The 27666-nt window shown below is 49.9% G+C and overlaps 2 protein-coding genes across 5 annotated transcripts; both read left to right on the forward strand.

Moving 5' to 3' along the window:
- The first annotated feature begins 47 nt into the window (after positions 1 to 47).
- DPP9 (dipeptidyl peptidase 9) lies at positions 48 to 21763 on the forward strand. Of its 3 annotated transcripts, XM_066983837.1 has the most exons (22): positions 48 to 195; positions 2256 to 2343; positions 5389 to 5491; positions 5588 to 5642; positions 8543 to 8655; positions 9714 to 9887; positions 10105 to 10273; positions 10432 to 10545; positions 10852 to 10980; positions 11471 to 11532; positions 12029 to 12129; positions 13620 to 13797; positions 14583 to 14748; positions 14850 to 14929; positions 16453 to 16605; positions 16806 to 16941; positions 17612 to 17757; positions 18337 to 18483; positions 18631 to 18783; positions 19372 to 19514; positions 19839 to 19950; positions 20427 to 21763. In XM_066983837.1, exons 2-22 carry the CDS (start codon positions 2288 to 2290, stop codon positions 20517 to 20519), a joined length of 2583 nt encoding a protein of 860 aa, XP_066839938.1. In that variant the 5' UTR covers positions 48 to 195; positions 2256 to 2287; the 3' UTR covers positions 20520 to 21763. The 3 variants fall into 3 exon arrangements, with proteins under 3 accessions (XP_066839938.1, XP_066839937.1, XP_047933658.1); XM_066983836.1 differs by having other exon boundaries at positions 5389 to 5642; XM_048077701.2 differs by lacking the exons at positions 48 to 195; positions 2256 to 2343 and adding an exon at positions 3048 to 3167 and having other exon boundaries at positions 5389 to 5642.
- A 720-nt stretch (positions 21764 to 22483) lies between these two features.
- Positions 22484 to 27472, forward strand: LOC106044971 (procathepsin L-like). Of its 2 annotated transcripts, none has more exons than XM_013195228.3 (8): positions 22484 to 22639; positions 24944 to 25069; positions 25213 to 25335; positions 25500 to 25649; positions 25865 to 26089; positions 26178 to 26346; positions 26540 to 26654; positions 26903 to 27472. In XM_013195228.3, the coding sequence occupies exons 1-8, from the start codon at positions 22637 to 22639 to the stop codon at positions 27000 to 27002; spliced, it is 1011 nt and encodes a 336-aa protein (XP_013050682.1). In that variant the 5' UTR covers positions 22484 to 22636; the 3' UTR covers positions 27003 to 27472. The 2 variants fall into 2 exon arrangements, with proteins under 2 accessions (XP_013050682.1, XP_013050683.1); XM_013195229.3 differs by having other exon boundaries at positions 22500 to 22622.
- Positions 27473 to 27666: the final 194 nt, after the last annotated feature.

Raw genomic sequence — 27666 nt, forward strand, 5'->3', positions numbered from 1 at the left:
CAGCGGAGGCCGCCGCCCGCCGCCCGCCCGCCCCCCCCCGGGTCCCCCCCCCGGCCCCTTCCCCCTCTCCCCGCCCCGCTTCCGGGGCTGCCCCCGTGGCCGGGACATGGACCGGGACTGACGGAGCCGCCGCCTCTTCCCCCCCCCCCCCCTCCCCAAGTCCCCGCCGTCAGGGGGAGGTCGCCGAGCCCCGGGGTGAGTAACGGGGGGTGGGAGGGGGGGTAACGGGGGGGGCGGCCTCACCCCCCCCCCCCCTCAGCCCCGGCCTCCGCCCCCAACAGGCCTCCGGTAGGGGCAGGGCTCGGCCGGGGGGGGGGAGGGCACGGAGGCCGCGCCCGAGTGGGGGAGAGCTTGACCTGGCGAGGGGGGGGTTGGGGTGTCCGTCTGCCCCCCCCCCCATGGCTTACACCCCCCCCGTTCCCCCATAACTAGCCCCCGTTCCCATAATTTGTCTCCCCCCAATAATTTCCCCCCCCCAATAACTTGCCTCTCTCCCCCTCCAGTAACTTGCCCCCCCCCCCTCAGGCTATGGGTCCCAGCTCCCCTTACCCCAACGGTGGGACTTTGCCCCCCCCCCCGTGCAGGGGGTCCCTGAGGAGCTTGGGGTTGTTTTTCTGCTCCCGGGGGGGGGGTGTTTTGGGGTGTCCATTTATCCCCCCGTGCCTTACACCCTCCCCTGACCTCCGTGACTTGTGTCCCCCCCGCCAGCTTGCCCCCAATACCCTCCAAAGGATTCCCTCCAGGAAGGGGGGGGGATGGGGGTGTTCCCCCCCCCCCCCCCAGGAGCCTGCCCTGTGCCCAGGGGGTGCTCTCCCCTCGCTGCCCGCGGGCGGGGTGGGCACCGATCCTTCCCCTTCTTACATACCCCCAGAGGACCAGGAGCTGTCAGCGCCTCCTGCCCCGAGCCCACCGGGCTCCAACTGCTGGCAGCCCTCCCCAAACCTTGTCCCCGTCTGTCCTCTTGTGTCCCCCTCCCCGATTTATTCCACCCCCAGGTGCTTTTTCCTTTTAGGAGAAGGAGCGCTGAAAGCTTCCAGCCGTGACAGGGCCACGTTTGTAGGGGCTGCGGGGTGGCTGCGGGGCCGTGGCTCATCCCGAAGGCACCTGCAGCCCCCTCGGGGTCTCCTTGGCATGATTCACGCCGGTTTCTGACCTCACGCCTGTTCTGTTCGGTCTCTTTTCTCTGGGCTTAGCGTCGGAGGACGTTTTTGTTCCTTTTCTCGGTGAAATGTGTGACCTGCGGTGGGCAGGATGAGGTGTTCCTCTGAATCATTCAAATCTCAGAATAATTGAGATTAAAAGGGACCTCGGGAACTGTCCCCAGGCCCCTGCTCGAAGCGGGGTCGGCCGTGCGATCAGCCCGGGTTACTCAGCATTCCTCAGCACTGCTCCCGGGGCCATTTATGCTCGCGTCGAAGATTGCCCTTAAATTATCGGGTGCCGTTCCTCAGCCCCTCTTTGTTCTCCTCTGCAGTTTAGGAACTTCGCCGCTGATGCTTTTTTTTTGCGACGCTTGGTTTCCTCCGACGCTCCGTGAGCGTGGTCGTGTTGGAGACGGGGCTGTTTGGGCAGACCGGGGCCTCGGCAGAAGACAGGGACAGGTCTGGGGTGTGTCCGTGATTCAAAGCTCTCCTGAAGAGACAAAGATCTGTGTACTTCAGTGTGCTTGGGTGCAGAGGTGGTGGAGGCAGTGCCGTCTTAGAAAATGGGCTTGTGCGGTGAGCCAGATTCCTTCCGTGGCATCAGGCTGAAGGCAGAGGGAAGCAGCGTGGCTTGGAAGGCAAATCTGGTTTTCATGCCCCAGGTGGGACTGAGCTGTTGCCCCTCTGCCTGGCTCCTGGTGGTGGCCTTTGTTTGACTCTTGTGAGTAAGTGCGTGGATCACACTTCTCTTTTCTGCATTCTTAGTACTCGCTACTTCAAGTTTCAGGATTTGGGGAGAGGCATGGAAGGGCTGCTCTTGAGCTTTCTCAGATTGTAAGAAGAATTTTGTAGGAAGGAAAGAGGCAGGCCCTACAGTTCACTGATTCTCGTTGTTCAGGTGAAGAAATCCCCCAGTTCTGTCCGGGTTGTTAGTGTCCAGCGTGTGCTGGTGGAACAGATTTGAGCGGCAAAGCACGAAGCAAGGACTTCGGTTGTGCCTCTGCACTCAGTTGGATGTATGACCTACGGAGGATGCTTTTATGCGGCTGGATTCCTATGACAGGGGAAACTGCAGCTATATGAAGTACGCTTTTTTTTCATCTTCCTTCCTAGTTTCCTGTCCTGCCCAGCTCGCTGAGTAGTTAATGCAGAAGATAAAGAGGGTTCGTCTGGAAAACGAGACTGCAGGAAGTTGGGGAAGGTAAGTTTCCCAGTTACTCCCGGGACTTTTCTTCACCCTGTGTCGTGTGCGACACGCCAATATGCTCCTCTTGGAGTAAACGAGGCTTCCGAAAAATCCCGTGGATATGGTTTTGCCTGGGGAGCTCTGTGTCAGGATCTGGGGGTCAGGAAGTGACTCAGGAAGTTAATTTGGTTCACGGGCTTCCAATACCAAGTCTTACATTTTTTCCCTGTCCGGATGTCCCCCGCTGTCCTACCTGCACTTGCTCGGTGTCCTCATGCTAATGTGCTGCCCCCGAAAGAGCAGCTGGTGGATGTATGCCTGATGCATCCAGCCTCGCCAGGCGCGGCAGAATAAACAGGGTGAGTGAGCTTGGAGACCCCCGAGGGATAGCTGGATGCTCTGGGAGGTGGGGTTGGCAGTGCTCCTGCAGCATCAAGAATCATCCAAATTATTGCCTCAGCATGAGGACTGCGAAGGACGGTCTTCCAGGGAGGTGTAAATCTCGGGTGTGCTGTGTTGATGTGGAAGCTTTGAGACTGTTTAAGAATAAGGTTGTTAGAATCAGTGTCTTGGTCAAAATCCTCTCGGAATAATTTCATCCCAAAATTCACTCTGCAATTGCAATTAGAGAAGTTACTCCTCGTACTACAACACGCGTGGTACTGCCAAATACTTGTTATATTTCAGCCAAGAGATGGCTGTAGCAATGGGTGAAGCAATTGGATTTTCATTTTATCCTGTGTTGTGTCAGGACCTAAGTTTTATGAGACTCTGCAGCGCTCCAGCTATCGTAGTGGCATTTTCCATCGCTTCCACGTAACTTTGCCTACAGGTTACAGGTGAGGATGGATACTTTTCTTATCCCACTGTTTTACTTCAAAATCACCAAGACTATAATAATACCGAGCTAAAAGCTGTGCCTTTCACTTCCCTAGTGAATCATAAAATCATGGAAAGGGAGTTTGGAAGGGATCCTGACCTCCTGTTCGGTCTGGGGCAGTGACCAGCGTTACATTTATGCAGTGAGCAGGAGCTGACTGTTTGGAGACCTTAAAAGTGCAGCTTTCCCTCGTGAGTAGGCAAGCTGTCTGAGTGAGAAGGTTTCACCAGCTGGGAGACAGTGACCTCGGGGTCGAGTATCTGGAGCCAAAGCCAGATTATTTTGATCGACTGACTTGACCTGCACTGGGATTGAGTTGAGAGAATCGTACCCAGCCGATGGGTGTTTGCGGTCTTGTCATGTGTTTTTGATAGGCAACGCTTCTCCCTTCAGATGTGATTTGAGTTGCTGTAATGGAAACCCTGGATATAGAGTCAGCAGATAGATTTGAGGCTGTAGACGCTCTCACAGTCTCAGAACATCCCGTCACGTTCTCTTGTGGTTTTGGGCTTCCTGCCTGACTTTGATTGGAAAATTCTTTATTCGTTTTCAAGTTATGGGTTGTTTAGGTTTTTTTACTTCTGGGCAGTAGGTACCAGGAGTACCTCCAGACTTATCTCAGGAGCTTTTTCCTGTTGTTCCATTATTATCCACATATTTTGTACAATTTAATGACTTAACAATTTGAAGATAGGACTACAGCCCTTGTGCTGTGTGCCTGTAGTTTAAGGAAGTCAAGATGTACTTTGGTTTAGGTTTCCTCGTCTCCTCCGGTAATTGGCTAAAGTGCCAAACTGGGTGAGAACTTCCTTTTAGAAAGTTTGTTAGAATGTGTAAGCTGGTTGGGAATCCTCTAGGAACACTCGGGGTTCTCAAAAAATACTCATGGCATAAAATGGGCATGAGTGAATGTTTTCTTGTAGTGATATAAATAACCATTCTCCTTTTCCCTGATTTTATCCACTGGGAAAGAACTTGTGCATCTTCCTGAGGCTGGAGTCTTCAAGGTTTGGTTCATGTGTAATCCCTGCTTAATACTTAAGTATGACAGCTACATCGCAGACGCTGCTCTCCTGTCAGAATGCAGGCAGCTGTCCCAGATGACAAGCAGCGTTCAAGAAATACCTCTTCTGAAAAATGTAAATCTTGAGGCTGCTGAGAACGAGGCCTTTTTTCTGGTATTATCCTTAGTCACTGCTTTGCCATCTCAATGATGTGTCAAAGGTAGCAATTCTGTCTCCATGGAGCAAACTTCTCTAGCCCTGTTTTTTGCAGTAAACCGAAGGTCTTCTGAAATTCTTTGTAACATTCTTCCAGATACGCCCCCAAAACAACTACAATGTTCCTGTGCAGGGAAATCCAGCTTCTCAAATGGGGTGACAAAAACTGGTTTCCCTAGTCCTAGGCTCATTCCTGCTTTGTAGTAGATTACATCATTGACCTTGGGCAAGTCAGCTAGTCCACCTCTCCTCAAATTAACATTTGCTGTAGTTGCATGTGGAGGCGTTTTTGGTAGACTCTAATTCAATAACTGCTAGGTTGGAAACGTATGAGGAATGCATGCCACATTTTGCAGGATATGACAAGGGTCTGTTACTGCTGTCTTCTTGCAGCCAGCAAAGTCAATTGCACTGTTTCTTCCTGTTTTGTCATCATTCTTGGCTGCGGTAGCTCTTCAGGTAAGTGAGCTGCTATGCTTAGCACTTACAGAGGTTTAAGCCTGAGCAGGCTTGCCTTCAGGGCAGGAAGGGGACTTCACTTGTGTGGTCTTCCAGGACAGGAGTTTATATGCCTTTACCATCGGACATAGCTTTGATGATTTACCCATCCGAATTCCTGGGGTTGTTTTTCTTCGAGTCAAGCTGATGAATTGTTTTCTGCACCACAATCTGCTTCTTGGACATTCTTTAGCAGCCTACTTCTAGAACTAGTTCTGGAAGCGAGTCTTTCGGGCTTACTATCTTCACTTACAGAACTGGGTATGAGATAGGAGATGGACTTTTCCTTTCAATACAGTGATGTATGTTTAAAACATAGTCTTTGGGTCATAGTATCCTAGGTCTGTAGTTTAAGAAGTGCCTCTTCTGTTATGTTTGTTACATGCTTAGAGCTTTCTCTAAGCAACAAAGTGTGCCTGCATGATTTTATGGCTTAATTTTCTCCATCAACTCCTCCCTCAGTTTTTTGTCTAGTTCTGAAGGGGAAGAGAAGATGACTGCAGTGGACGCGCTATCAGACAGCTCTGAAGTGGTCGAGATGGAGGATGTGCCTTCCCAATTCCAGGTGCAAAAGCATTCTTGGGATGGGCTGCGTGACATTATTCACAGCAGCAGGAAGTATTCGGGCATGATAGTGAACAAAGCTCCCCATGATTTCCAGTTTGTCCGGAAAACAGAAGAGTCCAGCCCGCACTCTCATCGTCTTTATTACCTGGGTAAGCCAGCATGCCAGACGCTGGGTGTGAGTATGGTATGGGAGAGCATCCAATCTAAACAGGGGAGCAAAAGGATGGGAAGCGTCTCTGATTGAGATAGGGGAACTAGGATGAAGTAACATTGCTCAAGATTGCACACTCGAATCTATAGCAAAGCCTGGAACTGAGCAGAGAGCTCTCCAGTGCCAGACGAGCGCTCTGACTGCAGGCTTTCTGCTTGGAGGCAGGCTGCTTGGCAAAAAAAGGGACGTGTTGGCTAGTCAGCCTACCTAGTGACAGAGGTATGAACGCAGTGTCCATTTGGTAACCCAGGCCGGTGCAGTGATGGGCTAAGAGGAGGGATGTTCCTCGAGTTCAGGACTTTCTTGTGTCTCTGTGACTTAGGAGAAGTGGGATTTACTTGATGGGTTAACCAGGCTGACTTCCCAAGAAACTCACTGTCAGTTTCTTGGATTACTAAATGTATATTAAAAGTTCTAGGTGTTCTGGGGGGACACGCAGCAGCAACTCGTTTCCCCCCTGCTTTGTTAAGCAGTATGTAGGTAGAATGCTTTGGAAAGCAGGAGAAAAAAGCTTGGTAGGAATGACCGATATTGGTATTTGTAGAGAAATACCTTCTTCCTTACGGTAGGGTTGAAAGCCAGCAGAATATTGTGTTGTACAGGTCCATCGTTAGAGTTGGAGCTACAATGTAATTAGTGACAGAGTGGTTGGATTTTAGTAACTGGATAATTTTGTGGTTAGGAACATGGGAAGCTTTATAGACTATAAAGGGTTTGTTATGCTTTGGGGCATGAGCTGATCTTTACAAGGCCAGTAAAGAAATTGCCCAATGCACAGCTCCATGTAGCTGATCGCTTTCCTAAAGTGACCCTGCTTTTTTCTTTTTTTTTTTTTGGTTGTTGAGTGTAGGTCGCTGTAGGACATAGGATGCTGGATTCAAGGGACTGATTTGTTTCATCGTTAAGCAGCTCCTGTGTGTCAGAGACTTGATTTGTTACAGTCCCTCGTACGTTCTCATTACACAAGTGCCACTGTAAAGGGCAGTTTCCAGAGTTAGCATGTTTTTCTTGTTGAGTCTGAACAGCGAGGCTTAATTTAAAACTGAATGTTTTTCAAAGCCAAGTTGACTTTGATACAGTTTTTGATCTAGATGACTAAAGAATTAAGGTGTTTTGAGTGGCTAATTTAATATATTTTTAATGTTCCTCTGTTGTATAAAATGGCAACCGGAGCAGCTACTGGCTGGTCAGCGTTCTGCATGGGTTTTACAGCAGCCAGAGCTAGGAAAGAGGTTACACCAATGCATTTTCAGTGTTTTCTTCACGAAGAAATTGTACAGGGCACAGAGCACATTGACCAAACATTTAAGATCAGTACCTGCTGGTCATACTGAGGTACACCTTCTCAGGCATTCCTTATGAAGTGGAAGCGCTGATTCTTCTTGCCATATCAAGCATCTCTGGAGTTGCCTGCCACACACAGTGTGTTAAATACTCAGAACCCATTTCAGTGGTTCGTATTTAACACCATCATGCTATTCCTGTCCCAACAATAGATAACATTTTCAAAATTTTATGTGAATGCTGTTAGCGGCTGTATGTTGGAGTAGGATGAAGACTTCTTCAGAACTTTACTGTAGGGACTGAATAGTTTTCGTCACTGGGGAGCAAAGTTATGTCTCCTGAGGAGGAGGGCAATATTTTTCCTGAAGATGCTAACTGACTGTAGTCAGTCTGAGGTCACTGTAGAAAGTACTAATATAATAAGGAGAAATGAAGTCCAGGTCAGTCACATGAGTGTCAAATGTGTATATACAGTAATTTGTTCCTATCTGCAGTTTGTTCAGTTTGGGCATCTTAAATCATTCCTGGGCTGTCCCCGAAGACTTCTATGTTGTATCATGGCAGATGCTGCTTATATTAAACACCACATGCTCAGCACTTTGGTGTTTCTGTATCTCTGAGGATTATATGCTCACATATTGCTTTGCTTCCTGAGCACTTATTAATATTTCAGTTTTAATTTTAAGTAACTGCACTGCTGGGTTAACAGGCTCAGAAACCTTTCTGTTCTGCCCAGAATGCGTGCAGAGCAGATAGTACCAGGGCATGTTTCCTGTGTTAAATTCTGATCTGGGGAATCTCTACAGCAAACAAGGAGGGCAAGTTCATGGTCTTTGATTCTGTTGAAACTGCCAAAATCAGTTTCAGGGTATTCTATGTTTTCTCGGTTGTTTTGGAAATTGGATGAAGGCCAGTAGCTTATATGATTTGGCCATAATCAAAAGCTTATGTAAAATGACAAGGTCTTTTGACTATGTAGAACACTGTTTTACATCTGAATGGGCTCTCCAGAGCTTCCAAGTTTTTTCTTTCCCTCTCGAAGCCTGGTGTGTTGGCCTGAATGAGGTCCCTGTAGCGAATTTCTGGCTGAGAAATGTGGAGAGTAATGTTGAGTCACCCATTCAGGGAGTGGTTTTTTCAGAATGGATCTAGGGCGTGGGTTGAACAGTCCAGAGAGGAAAAATGGATGTAACCAGCTCTGAAGAGGTTAGCTAGCATTAAATCTTGCCTAGAGAAGTTTCTGTTTAAAGCTAATATAGTTAGATAGTTCTCAGTTCAGTCATGGAATGCTGCTTGGAAATGACAGCTGGTAAAGCCTCTGGACTCACTGAACCCCTGTGTTATGGAATCATAGACTGGTTTGGGTTGGAAGGGACCTCGAAGCCCACCCCGTCCCACCCCAGCCATGGGCACAACCCCTCCAGCAGCCCAGGCTGCCCCCAGCCCCATCCAGCCTGGCCTTGGGCACTGCCAGGGATGGGGCACCCACAGCTCGCCTGCTTTAATTGAGATTAACTAATCTTAAACGGGATGATGCTTTTGTCCTCTTCATAGGAATGCCATACGGTAGCCGAGAGAATTCCCTTCTTTATTCAGAAATTCCCAAAAAGGTACGGAAGGAGGCCTTGCTACTCTTGTCATGGAAACAGATGCTGGATCACTTTCAGGTAAGTGGAAGCGTGAAGAGTCTGGGTTGATGGTTCTTGGCAAAGTTGGCTGACGTTGTGGGGCTGGTCTGGTGGGTGCTGCTCTGCTGACCAGTGGAAGGAACAGCGTAGCAGTTTGTAAGACACAGATTGGTATTTGTAGGAATGTGGTATTGATAATTACTTTATTTCATGATACAAAATAGTCACCTGTGTGTGCCATGGAGCTGACAGCGAGCGTGAAACTGCAGCTGATGTGGCAGGCAAAGGGCTGAGCTAGCAAAGAGGTCTCTGTAAGCTAGCATGTGGTCTGCCTCAAATTACAAGCTATCAGGACACTGCACCTTTCCTCCGTGTGCCTTAACTGGGCTCTTAAGATGCTTATTAACGTGCTTGCTGGAATGCAAGTTATCTACTCTGCTTTTAAGGAAGTTGGGAAAGCTGAGTTAAACTGCTGCTTCTGCTCTGTACCGGATTGCAAGAGAACCAGAAAGGGTGAATTTTCCCCTTTCTGATTACGGTATCGTAGTGTCCTCTGTCACTAATGGTTTTGATGAGCAAAGGAGCGGAGGGTGTTGGTCTCCCTTCCATTCTGGAAAGGTTCCTATTGGAAAAGAATTTAGCTGTCTTGACCCCATTTGGATTGCTAGTCCCCTTCAGGGTAATTCAAGATCCCTGGAAGAGCTTTTGCGTGCAGTATCTGACATGGAAACTGTTTGTGAAGGGCTGTAGATAGCGTCATTAAGTTAATTGGTTACATCTGATTTGCATAAGCAGAGCAAGTGCAGCTGTCCTCAGTTCATGCTGAAGTACCATCTGCAGAAATGATAGATTGGTAATTCATCTCTTGTGTAGAGGGAACTTTGGGGCTTGCAGTTGGTTTATTCCTCCTGGGCCACACCTGTAGCCTAGGGTACAGTGGTTTTGGACCTGTGTGATAAGACTGCTGACTGTTTTGGGTTGGTGAATTCTATTTGGGGCATTCGCAGACTACCTGGTGCCAGTTTAAAAGCATTCTTCCTTTGTGAAAGTTGCTCTCCTTGCAGATTGTTTCAGATTTTCTCTTCTTTCAATACCAGGCAACCCCTCATCATGGAATGTATTCTAGAGAAGAAGAACTCTTGAGAGAGCGCAAGCGACTTGGTGTCTTTGGTATAACATCTTACGATTTCCACAGTGAAAGTGGCCTATTCCTCTTCCAGGCCAGCAACAGCCTCTTCCATTGTCGAGATGGGGGCAAGAATGGTTTCATGGTGAGTCTGCTAATGGTTTTATGAATGGCATCAGAAATGGACGTAACGCTTTTGGTTATTGTACATGTGTGTGTGGTTGCGATTGTTTCTCTTGTGTCCTGTCAGGACTACATTTGTCCTCATTTTGTGGGCTCTACTATATCCATGGCTTAAAGTCTTTTAGTGTGAAGCTGGAAGATGATTTGGTACAGAGCTGTTTGTGTTTCTGTTGCTGTAGGTGTCTCCGATGAAACCTCTGGAGATCAAGACTCAGTGCACAGGGCCACGAATGGATCCCAAGATTTGCCCTGCTGACCCTGCCTTCTTTTCATTTATTAATAACAATGATCTGTGGGTAGCAAATATTGAGACGGGAGAGGAGAAGCGAATGACATATTGCCATAAAGGTAACTGGTCCTTCTTGCCAGATTCAAAAGAAAATTCTGACAAAAATTTGGGATGAAAAAGCTCGTGTCTTTATGGCTTCTTTCTTACAAGTACATTCTTCTGTATCAGCTTTTTCCAAGGAGATGTAAATGCACTCTCTTCTTTGTTTACTGTCCAGGCTTATCCAATGTTCTCGATGACCCCAAGTCTGCTGGTGTAGCCACTTTTGTCATTCAGGAGGAGTTTGACCGGTTCACAGGCTATTGGTGGTGTCCGACAGCTTCCACAGAAGGTCAGTTCTGCTTATCAAGTTCTGACACTACAACTGCTGCTGGCCTCTGCTGTGAATGATATTTTGAGCATGGCTTTCCTTTGGCCTTGGTTTGATCTGTTTCTGGAGAGGCTGCCAGGAGGAACAAAACACTGAGGGAGGGGATATAATTATGCTCTGAGGAGCATTTTCAGGTAGTCACTGGGAGCTGTGGCTATACAGGAGATGTACAAAGCTGTTGCACCGGAGCGTACCACCCCAGTGCTCCAGGCAAGTCAGAAACAGTTGCAAAACACTGCAGCATACATGCCTGGTATCTTTTCCTAGGTTCAGAGGATTTAAAAACACTGCGGATCTTGTATGAGGAAGTAGATGAGTCAGAGGTGGAGATAATTCATGTTCCTTCACCTGCCTTGGAGGAGAGAAAAACAGACTCCTATCGGTACCCCAGGACAGGTAAGTGAAGCACCATGGGGCTGCTAATGCAACTCTTGGCTCCTGCTGGCTGAAGTAGTGGAATTTGTGCTGTAAACATTGCATGATTAATCTCAGTCCTTACCAGGATTTAGAAGCTGGTTGTAAATGTTGAGGCCTAATTGAGTCTCTGAGCCCAAAGCGTACGGCAGAAGGGAATGGGATTTAAAGTTCAGCTTAGATGAAAGGATTGTTGAGAAAACAAAATATATCTGATGGCATGTTCTGGAATACATTTTGAATCCTTTCTTCCTCCTGAGAACATATGCATCCACCTAGGCAAGGCGAAGGCAAACTTTTCCTATACCCAAAATACCTCTTGTGATGACAGCGGTGTTTGCTCGCACTCGTCATTTCTTATTTGTGTACTGGCGTACAGCCATTTCAGTAGGGACCAGACTTGGTTCTTATCTAGAAGCTGTACTGGATATAACTATAGCTCATCTTGGTGTTCTGTCACTCCTTTTTGCAGGCAGCAAAAACCCCAAGATTACATTAAAACTGGCAGAATTTAAAACGGACAGCAAGGGTAAGGTAAGTGGCACGATGGGTTATTGCTCAGGGGGGTTGACTGCTTCTGAAGCTCCTTAGAATTAAGAGAAGCTCACTAGGGAAACCTAAGTAGTGTTAGCATTTGTTTTCATCCTCTTGTAACACCTGGTTCTCTGATGTGATTATAAGAGTATCGTTCTGTTCGAGAGGCAGCTGGGAGAGGAGAAGAAAGCGAGAAGTAGAATTAGCCTGATAGTCCACACTGTCAATAGTAGAGCTTGGAGGGTTGAAGCTGGATCTAATCCTGGGCTTCATTCCATGATTGTATCCTTCTCTGTGGCTGAATGCCAAACTCGTGGTGCTTTAAAACTTGGTTTTCCTTTCTCTTCTTGCCATTTGTAGAAAGGTTTACTTCTCCTGGCTTTGCCCTTTCTGAAACCAATAGATACAACTTCCTTATTCTCCCGTTCCACTGAGCTTCCATAAGAGCAGGTCTGGCAGCAGTCTGATTTGATATTGAACCTTCCTTTTGCTGCAGATCGTGTGCGCTCAGGACAAGGAGCTGGTGCAACCGTTTGCTGCATTGTTCCCGACCGTGGAGTACATTGCCCGTGCTGGATGGACCCGAGATGGCAAATAGTACATAAGTTTTTCTTCCAAACTAATGCTCCCAATGGCTTCCCTGGCTGAACTGTTCAAGCCTTCAAGATTGCGTTGTATTGTAGCCATATAATACGTCGTGTTGTGTTGTAGCCAGCTTTGTAATGTAATCATGACCTGTTTTTAAAACCATGAGTGTCATAAATGGCACAAGAGAATTTGGCTTCTTCAACGTTTTAACATCCTAAAAGTGGGCAATAATCAGCTGCGGGCCAGGGTGATGAGCTGTAGGTTTTAAGGCAGAGCTACAACCACAAAGGGAAATGACAAGCAAGCAGTCCTAGGGAATTATTTTGAGTTGAAGATGTTTAACACTTTCTGATGAAAGTGAGAACATACTTTAAGCAATCGTATTGTTGTTTGTTGGTCCAGTTCGTGATCAATGCCGAATATAGCATGGGAAAGTGGGCAGTTTGTGTGCTGCAATGTCCTTCGTGCAGTGCATACACGGAGAAGGGACTGCTCTATGACCAGTGTACTCCCATAGCTGGCTGTGCCTCAAAATGCGATGCGATAGACTTGTGATGGCCAGCCTTGCCTGAAGTAGTTACAGAGTTCACACCAGTCTGGTTGGTTTTAAATTTTTAAGGGAAAATAATTAAGAGCTCTAAAGCTTGTTTTACTCTTAACTAGTTTCTGTCCAGATCAAGTTAAGGTGGCTTAACTGTCTCTGAAAACTGTATTCTGTAACTCATCATTAATAACTATCTGCTCTGGAAACTAAATTCATACAGCTTTACAGAAGGCAATCCCATAGGTGGCTCTTGTGTTCTGCACCAGAGCTTATCTAAATGTGCTGAATATATCAGTTCGTGAAATCCACAGTCGCTGAGGTGCTAGGGGTAACTGGCTCTTTTGAAAGTCTGTCTTAATGATGAAACTTCCCTTGATGCACTTCCAGGCCTTGGGGTAGCCGCACTATGCAGCAGTGGCTTGCCATCTGTCATGTTGAGAGGCCTGCAGTGCAGCACCACTTCAAATGACTCTCCTTGGAGAGGAACAAGGCTGAGACTGAAGCGACTCCTTCACTTGGCAGTTGTCTTAGGTCTGTGCCTTTCCCTGCTAGTGCAGCGTGCAACAGGGAAGCTACAAATGAATTACTTTAGCTTCTCTTTACTTTAGGAACTCGCTAGAAAACAAATAGTGCTTCCTGACAGAGGGGCTGTCCAAGGAAGAGTTATGTTCTGGAGCCGTGGTTCTGTTAACTGGTCCCTTGGAATAGACACTGGCAAATCTGTCAGACATCTTGTCTGAACGATACCCCTGTGAAATACCAGAGATGTCTGGCAAATACATGTTTGTTGGCAAAGCTTCCAGGAGATTAGAAAGCAGCAATGATGAGGAAAGCTTTGCATTCAGATGCCCAAATCCTTTCTGCCAGTGGGGGGAAAAAGGGTTGCATGTTCTGAGTGTTACAAAGGGACGTCTATTCTGTGGTACTGACATTTACCTTCGCCTTCTTTCCCCAGTGCCTGGGCTATGTTCCTAGACAGACCTCAGCAGCGGCTGCAGCTTATCCTTTTGCCTCCAGCACTCTTTATTCCAGTCCCAGAAAACGAGGAGCAGCGTGCTCAACTTGCCAAAACTGTGCCAGAAAATGTCCAGCCATTTGTGATCTATGAAGAAACCACTGATGTGTGGATAAATGTAAGAGGCTCGGGGCTGGGAGGAGGGCACAGGCAGCCCCTTCCTCCCCCACAGTTAACCATTTTTGTGTTTGCTGCCTATCTGGTTTTAGTCCATGCTCCAGCAGACTGCTTTGCTGCTCAGTATTGCCAGATTTAGTGTTAGTTTAGGGGGTCTGATAAAACCGTGAGAGGCTCTCATGCACTCAGCATTGGAAGAGGTGAGAATCCTGCCATCTCCTCACAGCTGGAGCTATTCATTTAATTCTTGCTAGCATTCTCAGTGAATGCGGGCACTTTGGACACCGACACTTAGACATAAACAGTGCCATTCTCTCCGGGGTATTTTAGTAGAAGTTTAAGTGGCTTCTTGGGGCATGAGCCTAATCTGTGGAGTTTTAACATATTTAGGTAGGTGGTGGACGTATGGGACAGAGAATAAACTTCCGTCTCTAAGATTAAGCATCTTGGTGCTGATGTCGCAAAGAGACCTGAAGTTCGTGGTGTGGCATTCCTAAGATGCTGGAATAGCAACCACCTTGTGGGACTTAGCTGAGATGTCTAGCTCAGAGGCGTGACTGGTGCTGCTTCCTGTGGTAGGCGTGAAGAGCCCAGAGCACACAGTCTTCCACATGGGCACAAACTTTTTGTGAGAATGGCATTTTCCCCCTAGCAGATCATCTGAGATATTTTCCTCTGTGCCAGCTCCTTCCCTGTGAAAGCACAGAAGTTTAGCACTGACTCCTTTGGCTGTATCGTCTTTGTGTCAATAGAAATCACTCATGGCTCTTTTGCCTTGTGTGACAGGTTCATGATATCTTCTATCCTTTCATCCAACCGGAGGGAGAGGAGGAAGAACTCTGCTTTATCCGAGCCAACGAATGCAAAACAGGTTTCTGTCACCTGTACAGAGTCACAGCAGTCCTCAAGCAAGGCAGCTATGACTGGGTGCAGCCATATGTCCACAACGAGGGTAAGAGCCGCGCTTTGTCAGCACGTCAGCTTTGTGTTCTCCCTTTGCTCGTATTATCTTTTAGGGAAGATGGTAATTTATTTTCACGTCCTTTCTTTCAGATGATTTCAAATGTCCTATAAAAGAAGAGATTGCCTTGACTGGTGGGGAATGGGAGGTGCTGGCAAGGCATGGATCAAAGGTAGTGGTTGTTTTCATTTTTTCTTGCAGTGTTACAGTTCTGCATTGTCTGCTCAGCCCTGGCTTACGCCCTCTGGTACACCTGGGACCAGCTAGAACTACTTAAGCTTCACTTTGTTTCTTTTTTTATTGCTGCCTGGGCCTTCCCCAGAAGTGCTGTAGCCCAGTGCACATTGAACTGATTGCCTTTTTAATCAGGCTTCAGATTGCTCCTTAAGTAAATCCCATGAGTGAGTCAGGCCATAAAAAAGGGCACAAGTCTGAGGTTCAACAGTAACAGCTATTTTGTGGAGGGGCTTGGGCTTGTTGTCTTTGAAGCATTTTAACCCCAATGAGTACTTGTGAATTGGGAATATGTCCTAGTGCTTAGAATGAACTCCTGGTCTCCAGCTGATCCCTTTAGGAAGAAGGCAGCTGGGGAGTATAAAGCAATTTAGAATATGAAGGAACTGTATCTGTTATTGGTTGCAGAATTGCCAGAAAGGAATTTTTATTAATCTTGTAGAACCTAGTTCCATTTTGCTTCAGGAATTAACTCTGAGTCTGATCTTTAATGCTCCCAGGTGATTTCCGTCAAAATAAAGACCTCGTCTGTTCATTTCCAATTAATCTGGATTTCCACTTCGCACTTTTTAAAAGGCCTACAGTTTCATATGTTTGGTTTCTGCTGCTTTTCCTCAATCTGCAATTAACCTGCTGTCCCTCCCCATGTGGATTCTCACTGTACATGCTGTTGATTTTGGCCACAGCTCTTCCCTTCGTGTGATACGGCTAAAATTGTGTTAGCAGCAATTATTTTGATGCATTTGTTGCTCCACAGGGCTCTGCCCGCCTTTCCTGGCCAGTTGGGTTGGGTATTTCTTCCCTGTGCTGTCCACAGTGCTCTTCAAACTGTGTGTTAGCTAGAAATAGCACTTGGGCTTCAGCATTTGGAAACTGCAAGGTGGAAAACAGTTCAGTTACTGTTGCTGGATCAATGCAGTATTTAAAAGCTGTCATTTCTATTCCTGGCTAGCCAGGTGGTTTTTAGAAACTGCTTTATGTTAAAAATGTATTCTAATGTGACTTGAATTCTGGTACTGTTAGGGCTATTAGACTGATCCTTCCGCAGATGGGAATTCATTATCACAGTTGCTGGAAAAAATACCCATATATCTTTATAGCACAGACTTATTATGGGAAGACACCATTTTTAAGCACAGAATCTTCTGGTTTAAGCTACAGTGAACAGGGCCCAGCTTTTTAAGATCTTTTTAATAAGCAAATGCTGTAAGTTTCTCAGAAAAGCTGGGTGACCTCCTTTCATTACTTTGGTGGAGTATTTGCAGTTCCCCATCAGTGTTGCACGTGTGGTCTGAAGCCTGTCTTATAAATGGGTGCTGCGTACTGTTCCTAATGCTGGAAGCAGTCTGTCGTGGTCTGTTTGTGTTTTAAGCTGGCTCTGCCTGGGGACAGACTGTTTGAACTGGTAAAGGAGTAGTCGTTGTCATCCTTCTGTCACTGAGCCTTCTCTTCTCCACCTAGATCTGGGTCAATGAGGCTACGAAGCTGGTGTATTTCCAAGGCACAAAGGACACGCCACTGGAGCACCATCTCTACGTAGTCAGTTATGAGTCTCCTGGAGAAATTGTGCGGCTTACCACACCAGGCTTCTCCCACAGCTGCTCTATGAGCCAGGTTTGTTGCTTCTTAGATACAGGGTGCCCTTGTCTCCTGACTGACAGGGAACGTATTGAGTCACGACCAGTAATGCTTACTGACCGTTTCTTTGTCTTGGTTGCTTGAGACGTGGGAGCTTTTGTCTGACAACTGCATGGAGAGTGGATGTGGGAAATGAAAGACCTTGCTCCCCTAACTCTTCTCTCTCTCCTCTATAGAATTTTGACATGTTCATCAGCCACTACAGCAGCGTGAGCACTCCACCTTGTGTGCATGTCTACAAGCTCAGTGGCCCCGATGATGACCCGCTCCACAAGCAGCCCAAGTTTTGGGCCAGCATGATGGAGGCAGCCAGTAAGTTCTGTAGAAGGTGTCAGTGCTGGGTTACGTCTGGGATACTCTTCCATATAATGGTAGACAAAGGTGATGGAGAAGGAAGTGGCTGAAGTAACTTCATTTTATGGGGAAATGAATTGCATTATCTTGCAGGAGTGATATCTCTAGTTGATTGCTCATCAAGGAAACAGTATACGGGCTTTCAAGATGTTACTATTTCATGGTTTGAGTGAAAGCAGTGGTGCAGGATTATTTGACTATGTTTTTAGGTGTTTCTTTATTTGTGCTTTGTCCAAAGAGTGGCAAGTATCTGGGATGTCATGGCTACCTCATTTCAAGGCTGTAGCCTTTAAAGGCTTAGACACGACTCACAGCAGTACCTGACCCTTTTCTGCAAATGTTTTCTCCATTTGGCCCATCTATGTTCTTAACTTCCCACATCTTGCTATTATGGCACAGCATGCCTTGTCTGAGGATTCATGTGGCCTATTGCCCTATGCAGGCACACAGAGGCTGTTTGTTTCCCAGTGGGAGGATCCTCTGAAAGGCATTGATAAGTCTTGGTATGGTTTGGGTATTGAAAGAGCCCTGGCTAGGGTCAAGTTTGAACAGAATAAGCTTTTTCAGGCTAGGTGGGAGGCAGAGCCTGCTGTCAGTGACTGCACTGTGTGTGAACTTCCTCCTGCAGGTTGTCCCCCGGATTACATCCCACCTGAGATCTTTCACTTCCGCACTCAGTCAGACGTGGAGCTCTATGGAATGGTGTACAAACCTCATGATGTCCAGCCTGGGAAGAAGCATCCCACAGTGCTCTTTGTGTACGGAGGCCCTCAGGTAATGATCCAGGTGGCTGGCTGCTGGTGTTGGCCATGGGATTGCTGTCCAGGGCAAAGCTCTGTGTAGCTCGGTCACTGAAAGGAGTTTGCAGTGAGGATGGTGCCACTCTTTTCTTGGATGACAGGTGATAGGACACAACGGTACAGCCTCAAGTTCCACCAGGGAAGGTTTAGACTGGACACTAGGAGGAATTTCTTCACAGAGAGGGTGGCTGAGCACTGGAGTGCGCTGCCTCCCAACCCTGGAGGTATTTAAGAGATGTGTGGACATGGCACTAAGAGACATGGTTTAGTGATGGGACTCAGTAGATCAGGTTTATGGTTGGACTGGATGATCTTGAAGGTATTTTCCAACCTAGATGACTTTGTGACTTTACGATCAGGACTTTGAATGTCTCTTCTGACTTCTGCTTCAAACCTCAGATGATTTTTCCAGCATATAGTCTTTGTTTGTGTGGCTGCGATAGCTCGGTTAGTGGCTGCTGTCCAGCTCAGGATCCAACATAGTGAGACGGACAGAGGAAGGTAGTGGAAGGCAGCTGCTTGGCTCTGAAACTTTTCTAACTTCCTTCTGCAGGTGCAGCTGGTGAATAACTCTTTCAAAGGAATCAAGTACTTACGGCTAAACACACTAGCGTCTCTAGGCTACGCTGTGGTAGTAATTGATGGAAGGGGTTCATGCCAGCGAGGACTCAAGTTTGAAGGGGCCCTGAAAAACCAAATGGTAATGTATTTTTTTAATGAATCTTTGCTCATTGGTTCTTTCTAAGGTTGTCTGTCTGAATGGCTTGAGCGTTGCTCATGCCTTTTCTGTCCCTTAAGCTTTTAGGTTTAGAAAGTCACTAACTTGAGCTTCCGTGTTGCCTTTTAGGGCCAGGTGGAGATAGAGGACCAGGTGGAAGGTTTACATTATGTAGCAGAAAAATACGGGTTCATCGACTTGAGTCGGGTAGCCATACATGGCTGGTCGTACGGGGGTTTTCTCTCCCTCATGGGGCTTATCTGTAAACCCAACGTCTTCAAGGTGAGTCTAGACATGGGGGGTGTCATCCTGGGACTCTTGGTTTTCTTAGCTTATCTAACTCTTGCCATCTAGTGTTGGCTTTTATTTGCTTGATGATTTTGATGGACAGGTAAAAATGTCCCTCAGTCCTGCCTGCCTGTAGCTGCTGCCTACAGACATGCATTCTGCTTGCAGGTCGTACTGTGAGACCTGAGGAGGAGGGGGTCTCTGGGGTGGGGTCATGCCCCAGTGACTGTCAGAGGAGGACTTAGCCTAGCATCCGATCAGATAATTGATGCGCTATTCCTAATGCCCTTCCCAAGTCCCCAGCACAGTTTCTGGATCATTCCACATGTCTTCCTTAAAAAGGGGGAAGCCTTTAGTGCTGGTATGCTGGAATTTGCCTGATTTTGATTATAAGAGAAATAGCATGAGGAGGAGTCTGGGTCTTATGTGGGTTTGTTGTGGAAGAATTCTGGTCTGTGTGGCAGGCTCTGGACAGTTCTGTTTTTTTCCTGCTTTATCAGGAAAACAGCGAACTCTTGAAGTGCTTGAACTCTTTAGCACTTGATAATTAAAGTTGTCTCCTGCCACCTATTTGTTTGACAGATTGCTATAGCAGGTGCTCCTGTCACAGTTTGGATGGCATATGACACCGGGTATACTGAGCGGTACATGGATATCCCAGAAAACAACCAGCAAGGTTATGAGGCTGGCTCTGTGGCATTACACGTAGAAAAGCTTCCCAATGAGTGAGTACGGTGGGCTTGTGCAATCTGCTAAAAAAACCGCTACCAGTTGCACCTCGGCTGACTACAAAAAGAATGGACGGGTTCTGATCTGGTTTAATTTTAACTCACGTGGTTGGTGCTGCCTCCTGCAGCAAGCTGAGGCGTTGTACCCGCAGCCCCCCTTCGCCATGGAGGGGTTAAAGACCTCGTCCGTGGCCTTAACGCTCCTCTGACTGCTGCCTGGTCATTGCTCCGTTTTGGGTTGCCAGCTGGCAGCTCTTTGCTCAGACCCGCTGCAGAGCTTTTTGCTTGGATTCTCATCCTATCTCTTTTTCCCATCTCCAGGCCAAATCGTTTGCTGATCCTCCATGGCTTTTTGGATGAAAATGTGCACTTTTTCCACACCAACTTCCTGGTATCACAGCTAATCCGGGCTGGAAAACCTTACCAGCTGCAGGTAGGAGGAACAAGAGCGTAGTGGGAAGGTCTGTTAAATCCGTAAAGTTTTCTTCTCGCTGCACTGGGAGTGGAGTAAGGTGGAGGCAAATGCTTCCCCGTATTGATGCAATATAGGCGATAGTAAATGCCTTGTTTGACTCCAAGAGGTGGCCGGGAGGTGGCACTGTGGCTGCTTCCTTGCTGGCCGATGTGGCCTGTGTCTGAAAGCACTTGCAAACAGGGCTCTTGCCCTCAGGCCTGGAACTTTCCTTCTCCACTGTAACTGTCGCTGCCACCAGCCATGTGAGACAGCAGAGGTGCCTGTGTCACCGAGTGGGGTGGCAGCACACGCCAGTGCGATGAGGGAGGTGGGCTGGTGCTCTAAATCCCCCCTGGCACCCTGTTGTCCTGACGGAAGAGGGCTGGTGTGAGGGAGGCTTGTCCGTGCTGAACGAGCTGCTCGTGGTTAATTGTCCCGTCTCTGCTTCTGCACAGATCTACCCCAATGAGAGACACAGTATTCGGTGCCCTGAGTCAGGAGAGCACTATGAAATCACGCTGCTGCACTTTCTACAAGAATACCTCTGAGAGCACAAGCCTCTGCAAACTGGACACTGACAGCTCACCTTCCCCTCCTGTGCCCTGCCGCTCCTGCCTCCCTCGACAGCCATCTAACCCAGAGCACAAATGGCTGAGTGCCCATGTCAGGGTGTCTCGCCCTGAACGAGGGAGGAGGGTGGAGAGCACCTTCCCTTTGGACAGTGCCACCTTCTTTCACTTTCCAAGCTGGAGGTCTGCCCCTGCTCAGCTGCTCATCCTGTTCCTCTCCTCCAGCCTGGCTGTTAACGCTTTTTTTTGCTGCTACTCCCTCTATCCTGGGAATCAACGGACAGTGGTCTGTCTCCCAAGGCTGAGGTTTATGTCCATCTCTCTCTCCCCGGTCCTTTTCCCTTCCACTGCACCTCTGCAGTTCCTGTACTCTTACCTGCAAGAACTCAGTGCCTGCGTTGGAAACGGAAGAGCTGAATCAGCAAGCTGCCTTAAGCCAGGAGTGGGAGGGAAGAGAGAACTACCTATTGTTAAGCCCCAGGGGAGCTGATCGCTGCTGCTGTGTCCTGGCCCTGCTGCACCAACATGGAGCCCTGGGGATATGAAGAGCTCTACAGAAGCATGCAACACTAGTCTTTTCTATTTTTCTGTTTAATTTTGCAGAGCAGATGGAGGAAGTGGCTGGGGTCGGTAACAACGTCCTTTCATGCCTTTCTCTAATGGCCGCTCACAACCAGAGTTGTGCCAACAGGTAGCACGGCAGCTGAAGCAGCTGGCTACAAGCAGAGATCATCTCTCCAGAGATCACAGCAGCATTTGGGTTTTTGCAACGCAAGATGGATGATATTTATGCAAATCCTTCCTCCTTCCGTTCTCTGTGCTGCCTCTTGGTCCTACCTTCTTCTTCCCTGATACCCCGAGCTTTCAGATGTGCACTGAATTTGGCTGTGCTTCAGTTCTCTGCGGGTCAGTGACTGTTCCCCTTGCCCATCTACTCAGCAAATGCTCTCTTCTGGTTTTTATTTACCTGGTCAACAGGAACTGCAGTTCTGGGGAGGGGGGATTGAGCAATTGCACCTCAGGGGAGCACATACCCCCCTCAAGCCAAGGGTTCTGCCAGGGGCAAAAAGAAGAAAAAAAAAATACCCAAATGAACCACGTTGACTTGCCCTGGAGTATTTTAAGTGCGTATTATGAAAAGAAAATATTTTTATGGATTCTTATTCTTTTATAATTATGAGTGTAAGATGTAGCGACTCATTAAAATATTGGAAAGAGAGGCACTGGCTGGCATCCGTACCTGTTTTTGGAGGGCAGGAGAGGGCTTGGGAGGAAGTGCCATCTGGTTCACGATGGCCAAAGCTGCGTCTGTGGTAAAAGCAAAGTGCTCTGTTTGGTTTCTGTGCCAAGCAGTGGAGAGAATATTAAATCCCTGATGTTCCTCGAGGGAAGAACGATCTAGCAATTGAAGATGCAGGGCGGAGGGTTGGGAATCCTGGGCTGTTCTTGGCTCCGCTATTAAGGCGCCGCATGACCTTGAGCGAGTCAGACACCTTGTGCTTGCAAATCCCAGCCTCGGTTGTGGAGGTGGGCACCTGGCCCAGCACCCCGGCTCCCTCTGGCTTCTTGGGAGGCTGGAGCTGCTCTGCAGCTCGCTAGCGGCCTGGCCTGACTTCCAAGCGCTCGCAGCTCTGATCCCACGCTAGGACACACGTGGGCCCCGGGCACGGAGCTGCTTGTTGCAGGTGCTGGGGCCTGCCTATGCTCGCCTTCTGTGGAGCTTAAAGCTCACAAAGCCTGGCCTTGCTGTTTTCCTTTCTAAATGGGGATCAGACATTAATTAAACTGATATTAAACGCCCTGAGGTTGCAAGCTGGAGGCTTTTGCTTTAAATACAAAGCATTTCACAGCTGGAGGATTTTGTTTGCTGAACGTGGCTGTGAGCCTATTGCCTTGTTCTCATGCCTGTACCCAAATAATTGGCCCATTTCAGCGGTGTTTTAGCAGCTTTGAGGTTGCAGGGGCGGAAGGGGAGGTAATGGAGGAAGTTGCACATCTCTGAAGCTTCCTTGAGAGAAGATTGCGATCTCCCTTGCAGAGAGAAAAGTTGCTGCCCTTTCTCCCTGCCTTCTTTAGAGCCGGGTGGGTGCCAGTGCATGGTAAGAAGCTTTATTTTGCAGGGCTTGCTTCTTTTCAGTCTTAATCTCAAGTGCTTTTTCCTGTCCCAAAAGAGCAAGTGTTCTTAAAATGTCTGCAATGCACTCTTAAAATGCTCTTGTCTCGAAGAGTTTACAAATCTGTCAGCTCCTTTGATCCTCCAAGCTTGCTTCTGAAGCTGTAGGATTATTTGATGCCATAAAAAGATGTTGTTCTTCTTCTGGGTATTGAGATCCTGAGAGGCATTAACTGGGAAATCACCTACCACAATCTCGAGCTGTTCAATATGTAACAGGCTCTGCTGGGGATTGAAACACAAATGATGTAGGAGGCCTCCACCCAGCTGTCCTGTGAGAAAGGTAATTGGAGTGTGAAGCGTGGTTAAGCCAGGTTCAAGGTATCTCTTTTGGATAGAAAATTTGCAGCTGCAGCACGAAGCTGAGTTAATTTCCTGTGAGAGCAAGCGGTAACGGCCGCAGGAAGCGCAGGGCATTGTAATGGATGCTGGGGAAGCTGGGCAAACATTGCTCTTCCTCAAGAACAGGAGAACTAAGCATGAGAGTTTGTTGGGAGGCACTTCTCCTGTGAAAATCCAACATGTGGGGCTTTATTTTTAGGCATAGGATGTGGAGGAGAGCAGATGTTCTCGATGACTTATTTTGAAACAAAAAAAAAACCAACACTGCTTGCGCTACAAAATTAGCTCAGAAAGCCACTGTCACCGTGAAAGATGCTCGAATGGAAAACTTCCCAGCATCTCCCTTCCCAAAGGGTGGGGAATGAAGGTGCGACGCTGCCTCTCGCTCTTTCAAAGCTACGTCAGTGGAAAGTGCTCCTTGGGTTAGGAGACGTGTCTCGGGCAGGGATGGCTCTCGGCTGCGAGGGTCGTGCGCTCCTGCTGCGTGCTGCCTGGCTCTGGAGAGCAGCGCCCGCAGGATTGCTGGAGTTGCTCGGAAATACCAGGGCCTATCAAAGGCGGCGCGGGCTGCGCGGCAGCGACGTGAGGAAGACAAATGGCTGCGATGGCGGGGGGCCGGGGGAGGGCTGCGTGTGTACGGTTGCAAAAAAGGAGGGTGTAAACCGATAGTGGAAAATCCTCGCCGAGGGATTTTGGCAAAGCACGCGGGCTTCCAGCGTGCCGCCTTCGAGCCGGGACAGATGCGAGGCTTCAGTCATCGGCGTGGAGTGGGGCTCGCTGCTGGTCCCAGCACGGCTCCATGTAGTCCTCGCAGTGTGCTGCCCCTGCTCCTCCCCGCTGCTCCTCTGCCTCCCCATCTGCAAAAAAAAAACAACACCCTTATCTCTGATACCAGCTCAAGCCCCTTGCTCGGAGGCCGGAGCAGATTTGTGTGGGCTTTCAAGTGAAAACAGCCTCAACCCGACCCAGCAGCCGCAGCTCCTGCTCCGCTGGGCTCTTCTGTTTTGCATCGAGTCCCAGCGCTGCTCCAGCTCGGAGCTCAGAGGCTGAGCCGTGGGGCACCCAGAGTACGGGGCTGCCGAAGGGGTTGCCGTAGCTGTGGCCTGGGGAAAGGTTTCTGCAGTTCTTATCAGAAAGCGCTGCAGGTATCTTCCTCCCTGGTGCTCATGGTGTTCTCAGAGCTCTGTAGCGCCCCAGACAACAGGCAAACCTTGTTCTGGAGCTTTCCCCATGCAGCAAATCCTTCTCTGCTCCATCTGGGGCTTGATCCTGCTTGGTGCTGAGTCCCCTAGCAGAGGCAGTGAGATGTGCTCGGTGGCAGCGGATGCTGCTGTAGCAAGGGGGGAAGCAAGGGACAGACAGCAGAGAAAAGTGGGGCAGCCCTGCATCAGTGGGGTTTTGCAAATAAAGAGAGTTTTCAGGTGGGTGAAGGGGGTTTGATGCGTGGTGACAGGTGGGGACAGCTCCAGCCTGGCCCCAGAGCAGAGCTGGTGCTGCCATCTCTGCCCGTCTCTGCCCCTCCTGCTGCCTTTTGTCTGCGTTTGCCTTGCTCTGTCATCTGGGGAGCTGGAAGGGGCTCTGGTCTCTCGCAAAGCTGTTCGTTCCTCTCCTAAAAAGGACAGTTAAATACCACCAAAAGGACAGCTAAGACCTCCTAAAGCTCCTGTCAAAACAGCAGCGCGTCCATGCGAAGACTGCTCCAGCCAAAGGAACAGACGTGCCTCTTGCCTCCTCCTGGCTCAACCGCTTTGTTTGCATTTCTCTGCCTCCCCCTCACCTTTAATCCAGGCTTGGAAAGACTCGTCCTGCTCCGGGCTCCAGCCCCAGCCATGGGGTGACCGTGGGGCTCTGCCCTGGGCCACCCCGTGCCCGCTCTCATTCCCCCCAGTTAGGGACCATGGCCGTGCCGCTGGGGCTGCTGCTGGCCCTGCTGGGCTGCACCGCGGCGCTGGACCTTGCCTTGGAGGAGGCGTGGGAAGGCTGGAAGAGCCTCTATGCCAAGGAGTACACGAGGGTAGGTCCGCACGGGGCCCTGGGCCAGGCCCTCTTATCCTCAAGCCTCGGTGCACGTGCCGGGGCCAGCTCCGGAGGGGTCCGCACCCTCTGGTGCTCCTGGGGGGCATGTTCCTGACCCAGGGCTGCTCTGCCCCTCGGCAGGAGGCTGAGGCTGTCCGCAGGGAGGTCTGGGAGAAGAACCTGCGGCGCATCGAGCAGCACAACCACGAGGAGTCTCGGGGGCAGCACACGTTCCGCCTGGCCATGAACCACTACGGGGACATGGTAGTTGTGCTCGGCGCCTCCTCCGGGGACTGGGGGCTCCTCGAGGCACCCAGGGCTCGAGCCAGGGTCTGGGGACACCCATCCTGCTCTGGGGGTGCCGGTGCCCCCGGCGTTGGGCTGCTCCCTGGGCTGCAGCCCCGCTCACACACGCCTGCAACCCGCAGACGGATGAGGAGTTCAACCAGCTCCTGAACGGCTTCACCCCGGCGCGGCAGGAGGAGCCGGTGCTGCTCTTCCACGCATCGGCAGCTCTGAAGACGCCGGCAGAAGTGGACTGGCGGGCAAAGGGCTACGTGACGCCTGTGAAGAACCAGGTGGGCACGGGGGGCCTCTGGCCAGGGCAGCAGAAATAGGAGGCTGCATCCTCCAAAGCTCCAGAAATCCCCTGGGCAACCCAGAGCAGCGGCTCCCACAGTTTTGAGCACTGCAGTTTTGCAGACAAGGAGCTGGAGAGCAGCACCGTGGGGGCGCGGTGTCCCTCTCCATCAGCTTTTTGGATGACGCTGTGACACCCCCCCGTCTCGCCCAGGGGCACTGCGGGTCGTGCTGGGCATTCAGTGCCACGGGGGCCCTTGAGGGCCTCGTCTTCAACCGGACGGGGAAGCTGGTGGTGCTGAGCGAACAGAACCTCATCGACTGCTCTCGGAAGCTGGGCAACAACGGCTGCCACGGCGGCTACATGACCCGCGCCTTCCAGTACGTGCGTGAGAACGGCGGCTTGAACTCGGAGCACATCTACCCCTACCTGGCCACGGTAAGGGGCAGTGGGCAGGAGAGTGGGGACACGGGCAGAGCCGTGCCCGTGGGTCCCAGCCCCGGTGCCCCTCTCTCCCCGCTCTCAGGACACCTCCAGCTGCAGGTACAACCCCCAGGACAGGGCGGCCAACTGCTCTGCCATCTGGCTGGTGGCCGAGGGCAGCGAGGCGGCGCTGGAGCAGGCGGTGGCGACCGTGGGTCCCGTGTCTGTGGCAGTGGATGCCAGTGGTTTCTTCTTCCACTTCTACAAGTCAGGTACCATCTCCCTCTTCGCCTGGTGAAGTGTGGATAGGTAAACTGAGGCAGGGTTACCTTGCTGAGCAGCTGAGCCCCATAGGGTAACACCCAGGGCACCCAGTCCAGGGGAATAGGATCAGCCACGCTGTTTTTGCCTGGAAATTAAGCATTTGGGGCCAGCCCTGGCTCACCCCATTTCTGCTCTTCCCAGGTGTCTTCAGCAGCATGTTTTGCAGCAAGCAGGTGAACCACGGGATGTTGGCCGTGGGCTACGGCACCAGTCAGGAGGGCGGGAAGAACGTGAGCTACTGGATCCTAAAGAACAGGTAGGGGTGGAGGTGCCCCCAGACCTGCTGCCCCTTTCAGCCCCGGGCACGGCCCGTCCTTCCCTCCTGCTGGGGCTCCTCCGTGAGGTCAGAGCCAGGCAGGGGGGGACATGATAGGAGTGTCCCCATCCCACGGGACTCTCCTGTGCTCCTGTCCTCTCTCTCTGCTTGCCCTCCCTCAGGGAAAACAGGGCGAGTTTTCCCTGCGTGGGAACACAGATGTGCTCATTCTTTGTCTCTTCCTGCAGCTGGTCAGAGGTGTGGGGTGAGCAGGGCTACATCCGCCTGCTGAAGGGCGCCGACAACCACTGCGGGGTGGCCAGCCAGGCCAGCTTTCCTCTGCTGTGAGCAGGCTCCTGGGCCGGAGCGCAGGGAAGAAGGCAGCTCCCAGCGGGTGTCTCGGTCCTGCCTGGCTGCAGGGACAGAGCCGGTTCCTTCTTGAAGGGGCTTTTGTTTGTACGTGGGGAGAAGCAATTAAAAGTGGCACGGCTGATCACTCTGTTGCCTGCAAAAGGGGCCAGGTGTGCTTCGGCAGCCGCAGTATGGCTGGTGCAGCTGGTACTTTTCTTTCCCTGCTGGGAAAGCCAAAGCTCCTTTTCGCACGATGCTTTGTGAGAGGAGCTTTTTCTGCCTCTTTCCCCTCCCGGTGACCCTTTTCCTTTCAGCTAACTCCCAAATGCCACAACCAGGACTTGATTTTCTGACCGTGCCTGCAGTTCTGCTTGACCCCTGCAAGCCCAGCTCTTAAAAACAGGTCTTTACCGATGTAAACCTGCACGACGAGGCAGAAAATAAAATTCCCCCTCTCTTGCTGCTTATTTCCAACCCCTTGAGCGCCCCGGGGCTTTGGTGCCTCAGGAGGGTGACGGGTGCCAGGCTGGGCTGAGGGGGTCCCGCAGCTGCCTTAAACACCCCAGGGCCACAGCCCAGACTGCGTGCTGGTCCCAGGGGGCACTGTCCGGGTGACCGCTGTCCCCTTGTCCCATACCCCAACGCCTCCGTGTCCCCTTGT

This window comes from Anser cygnoides, chromosome 27 (genome assembly GCF_040182565.1).
Source record: "Anser cygnoides isolate HZ-2024a breed goose chromosome 27, Taihu_goose_T2T_genome, whole genome shotgun sequence".
In the NCBI taxonomy this organism is placed as follows: Eukaryota; Metazoa; Chordata; class Aves; order Anseriformes; family Anatidae; genus Anser; species Anser cygnoides.

Coding starts and splice junctions, on each gene's coding strand:
- DPP9 (XM_066983836.1), top strand. CDS start 2,288: ATGCAGAAGATAAAGAGGGTTCGTCTGGAAAACGAGACTGCAGGAAGT. Junction 5,643..8,542: donor TCATCGTCTTTATTACCTGG/GTAAGCCAGCAT, acceptor TCCTCTTCATAG/GAATGCCATACGGTAGCCGA. Junction 11,533..12,028: donor AAACGGACAGCAAGGGTAAG/GTAAGTGGCACG, acceptor CTTTTGCTGCAG/ATCGTGTGCGCTCAGGACAA.
- LOC106044971 (XM_013195228.3), top strand. Junction 25,650..25,864: donor TGACGCCTGTGAAGAACCAG/GTGGGCACGGGG, acceptor CGTCTCGCCCAG/GGGCACTGCGGGTCGTGCTG. Junction 26,090..26,177: donor TCTACCCCTACCTGGCCACG/GTAAGGGGCAGT, acceptor CCCCGCTCTCAG/GACACCTCCAGCTGCAGGTA.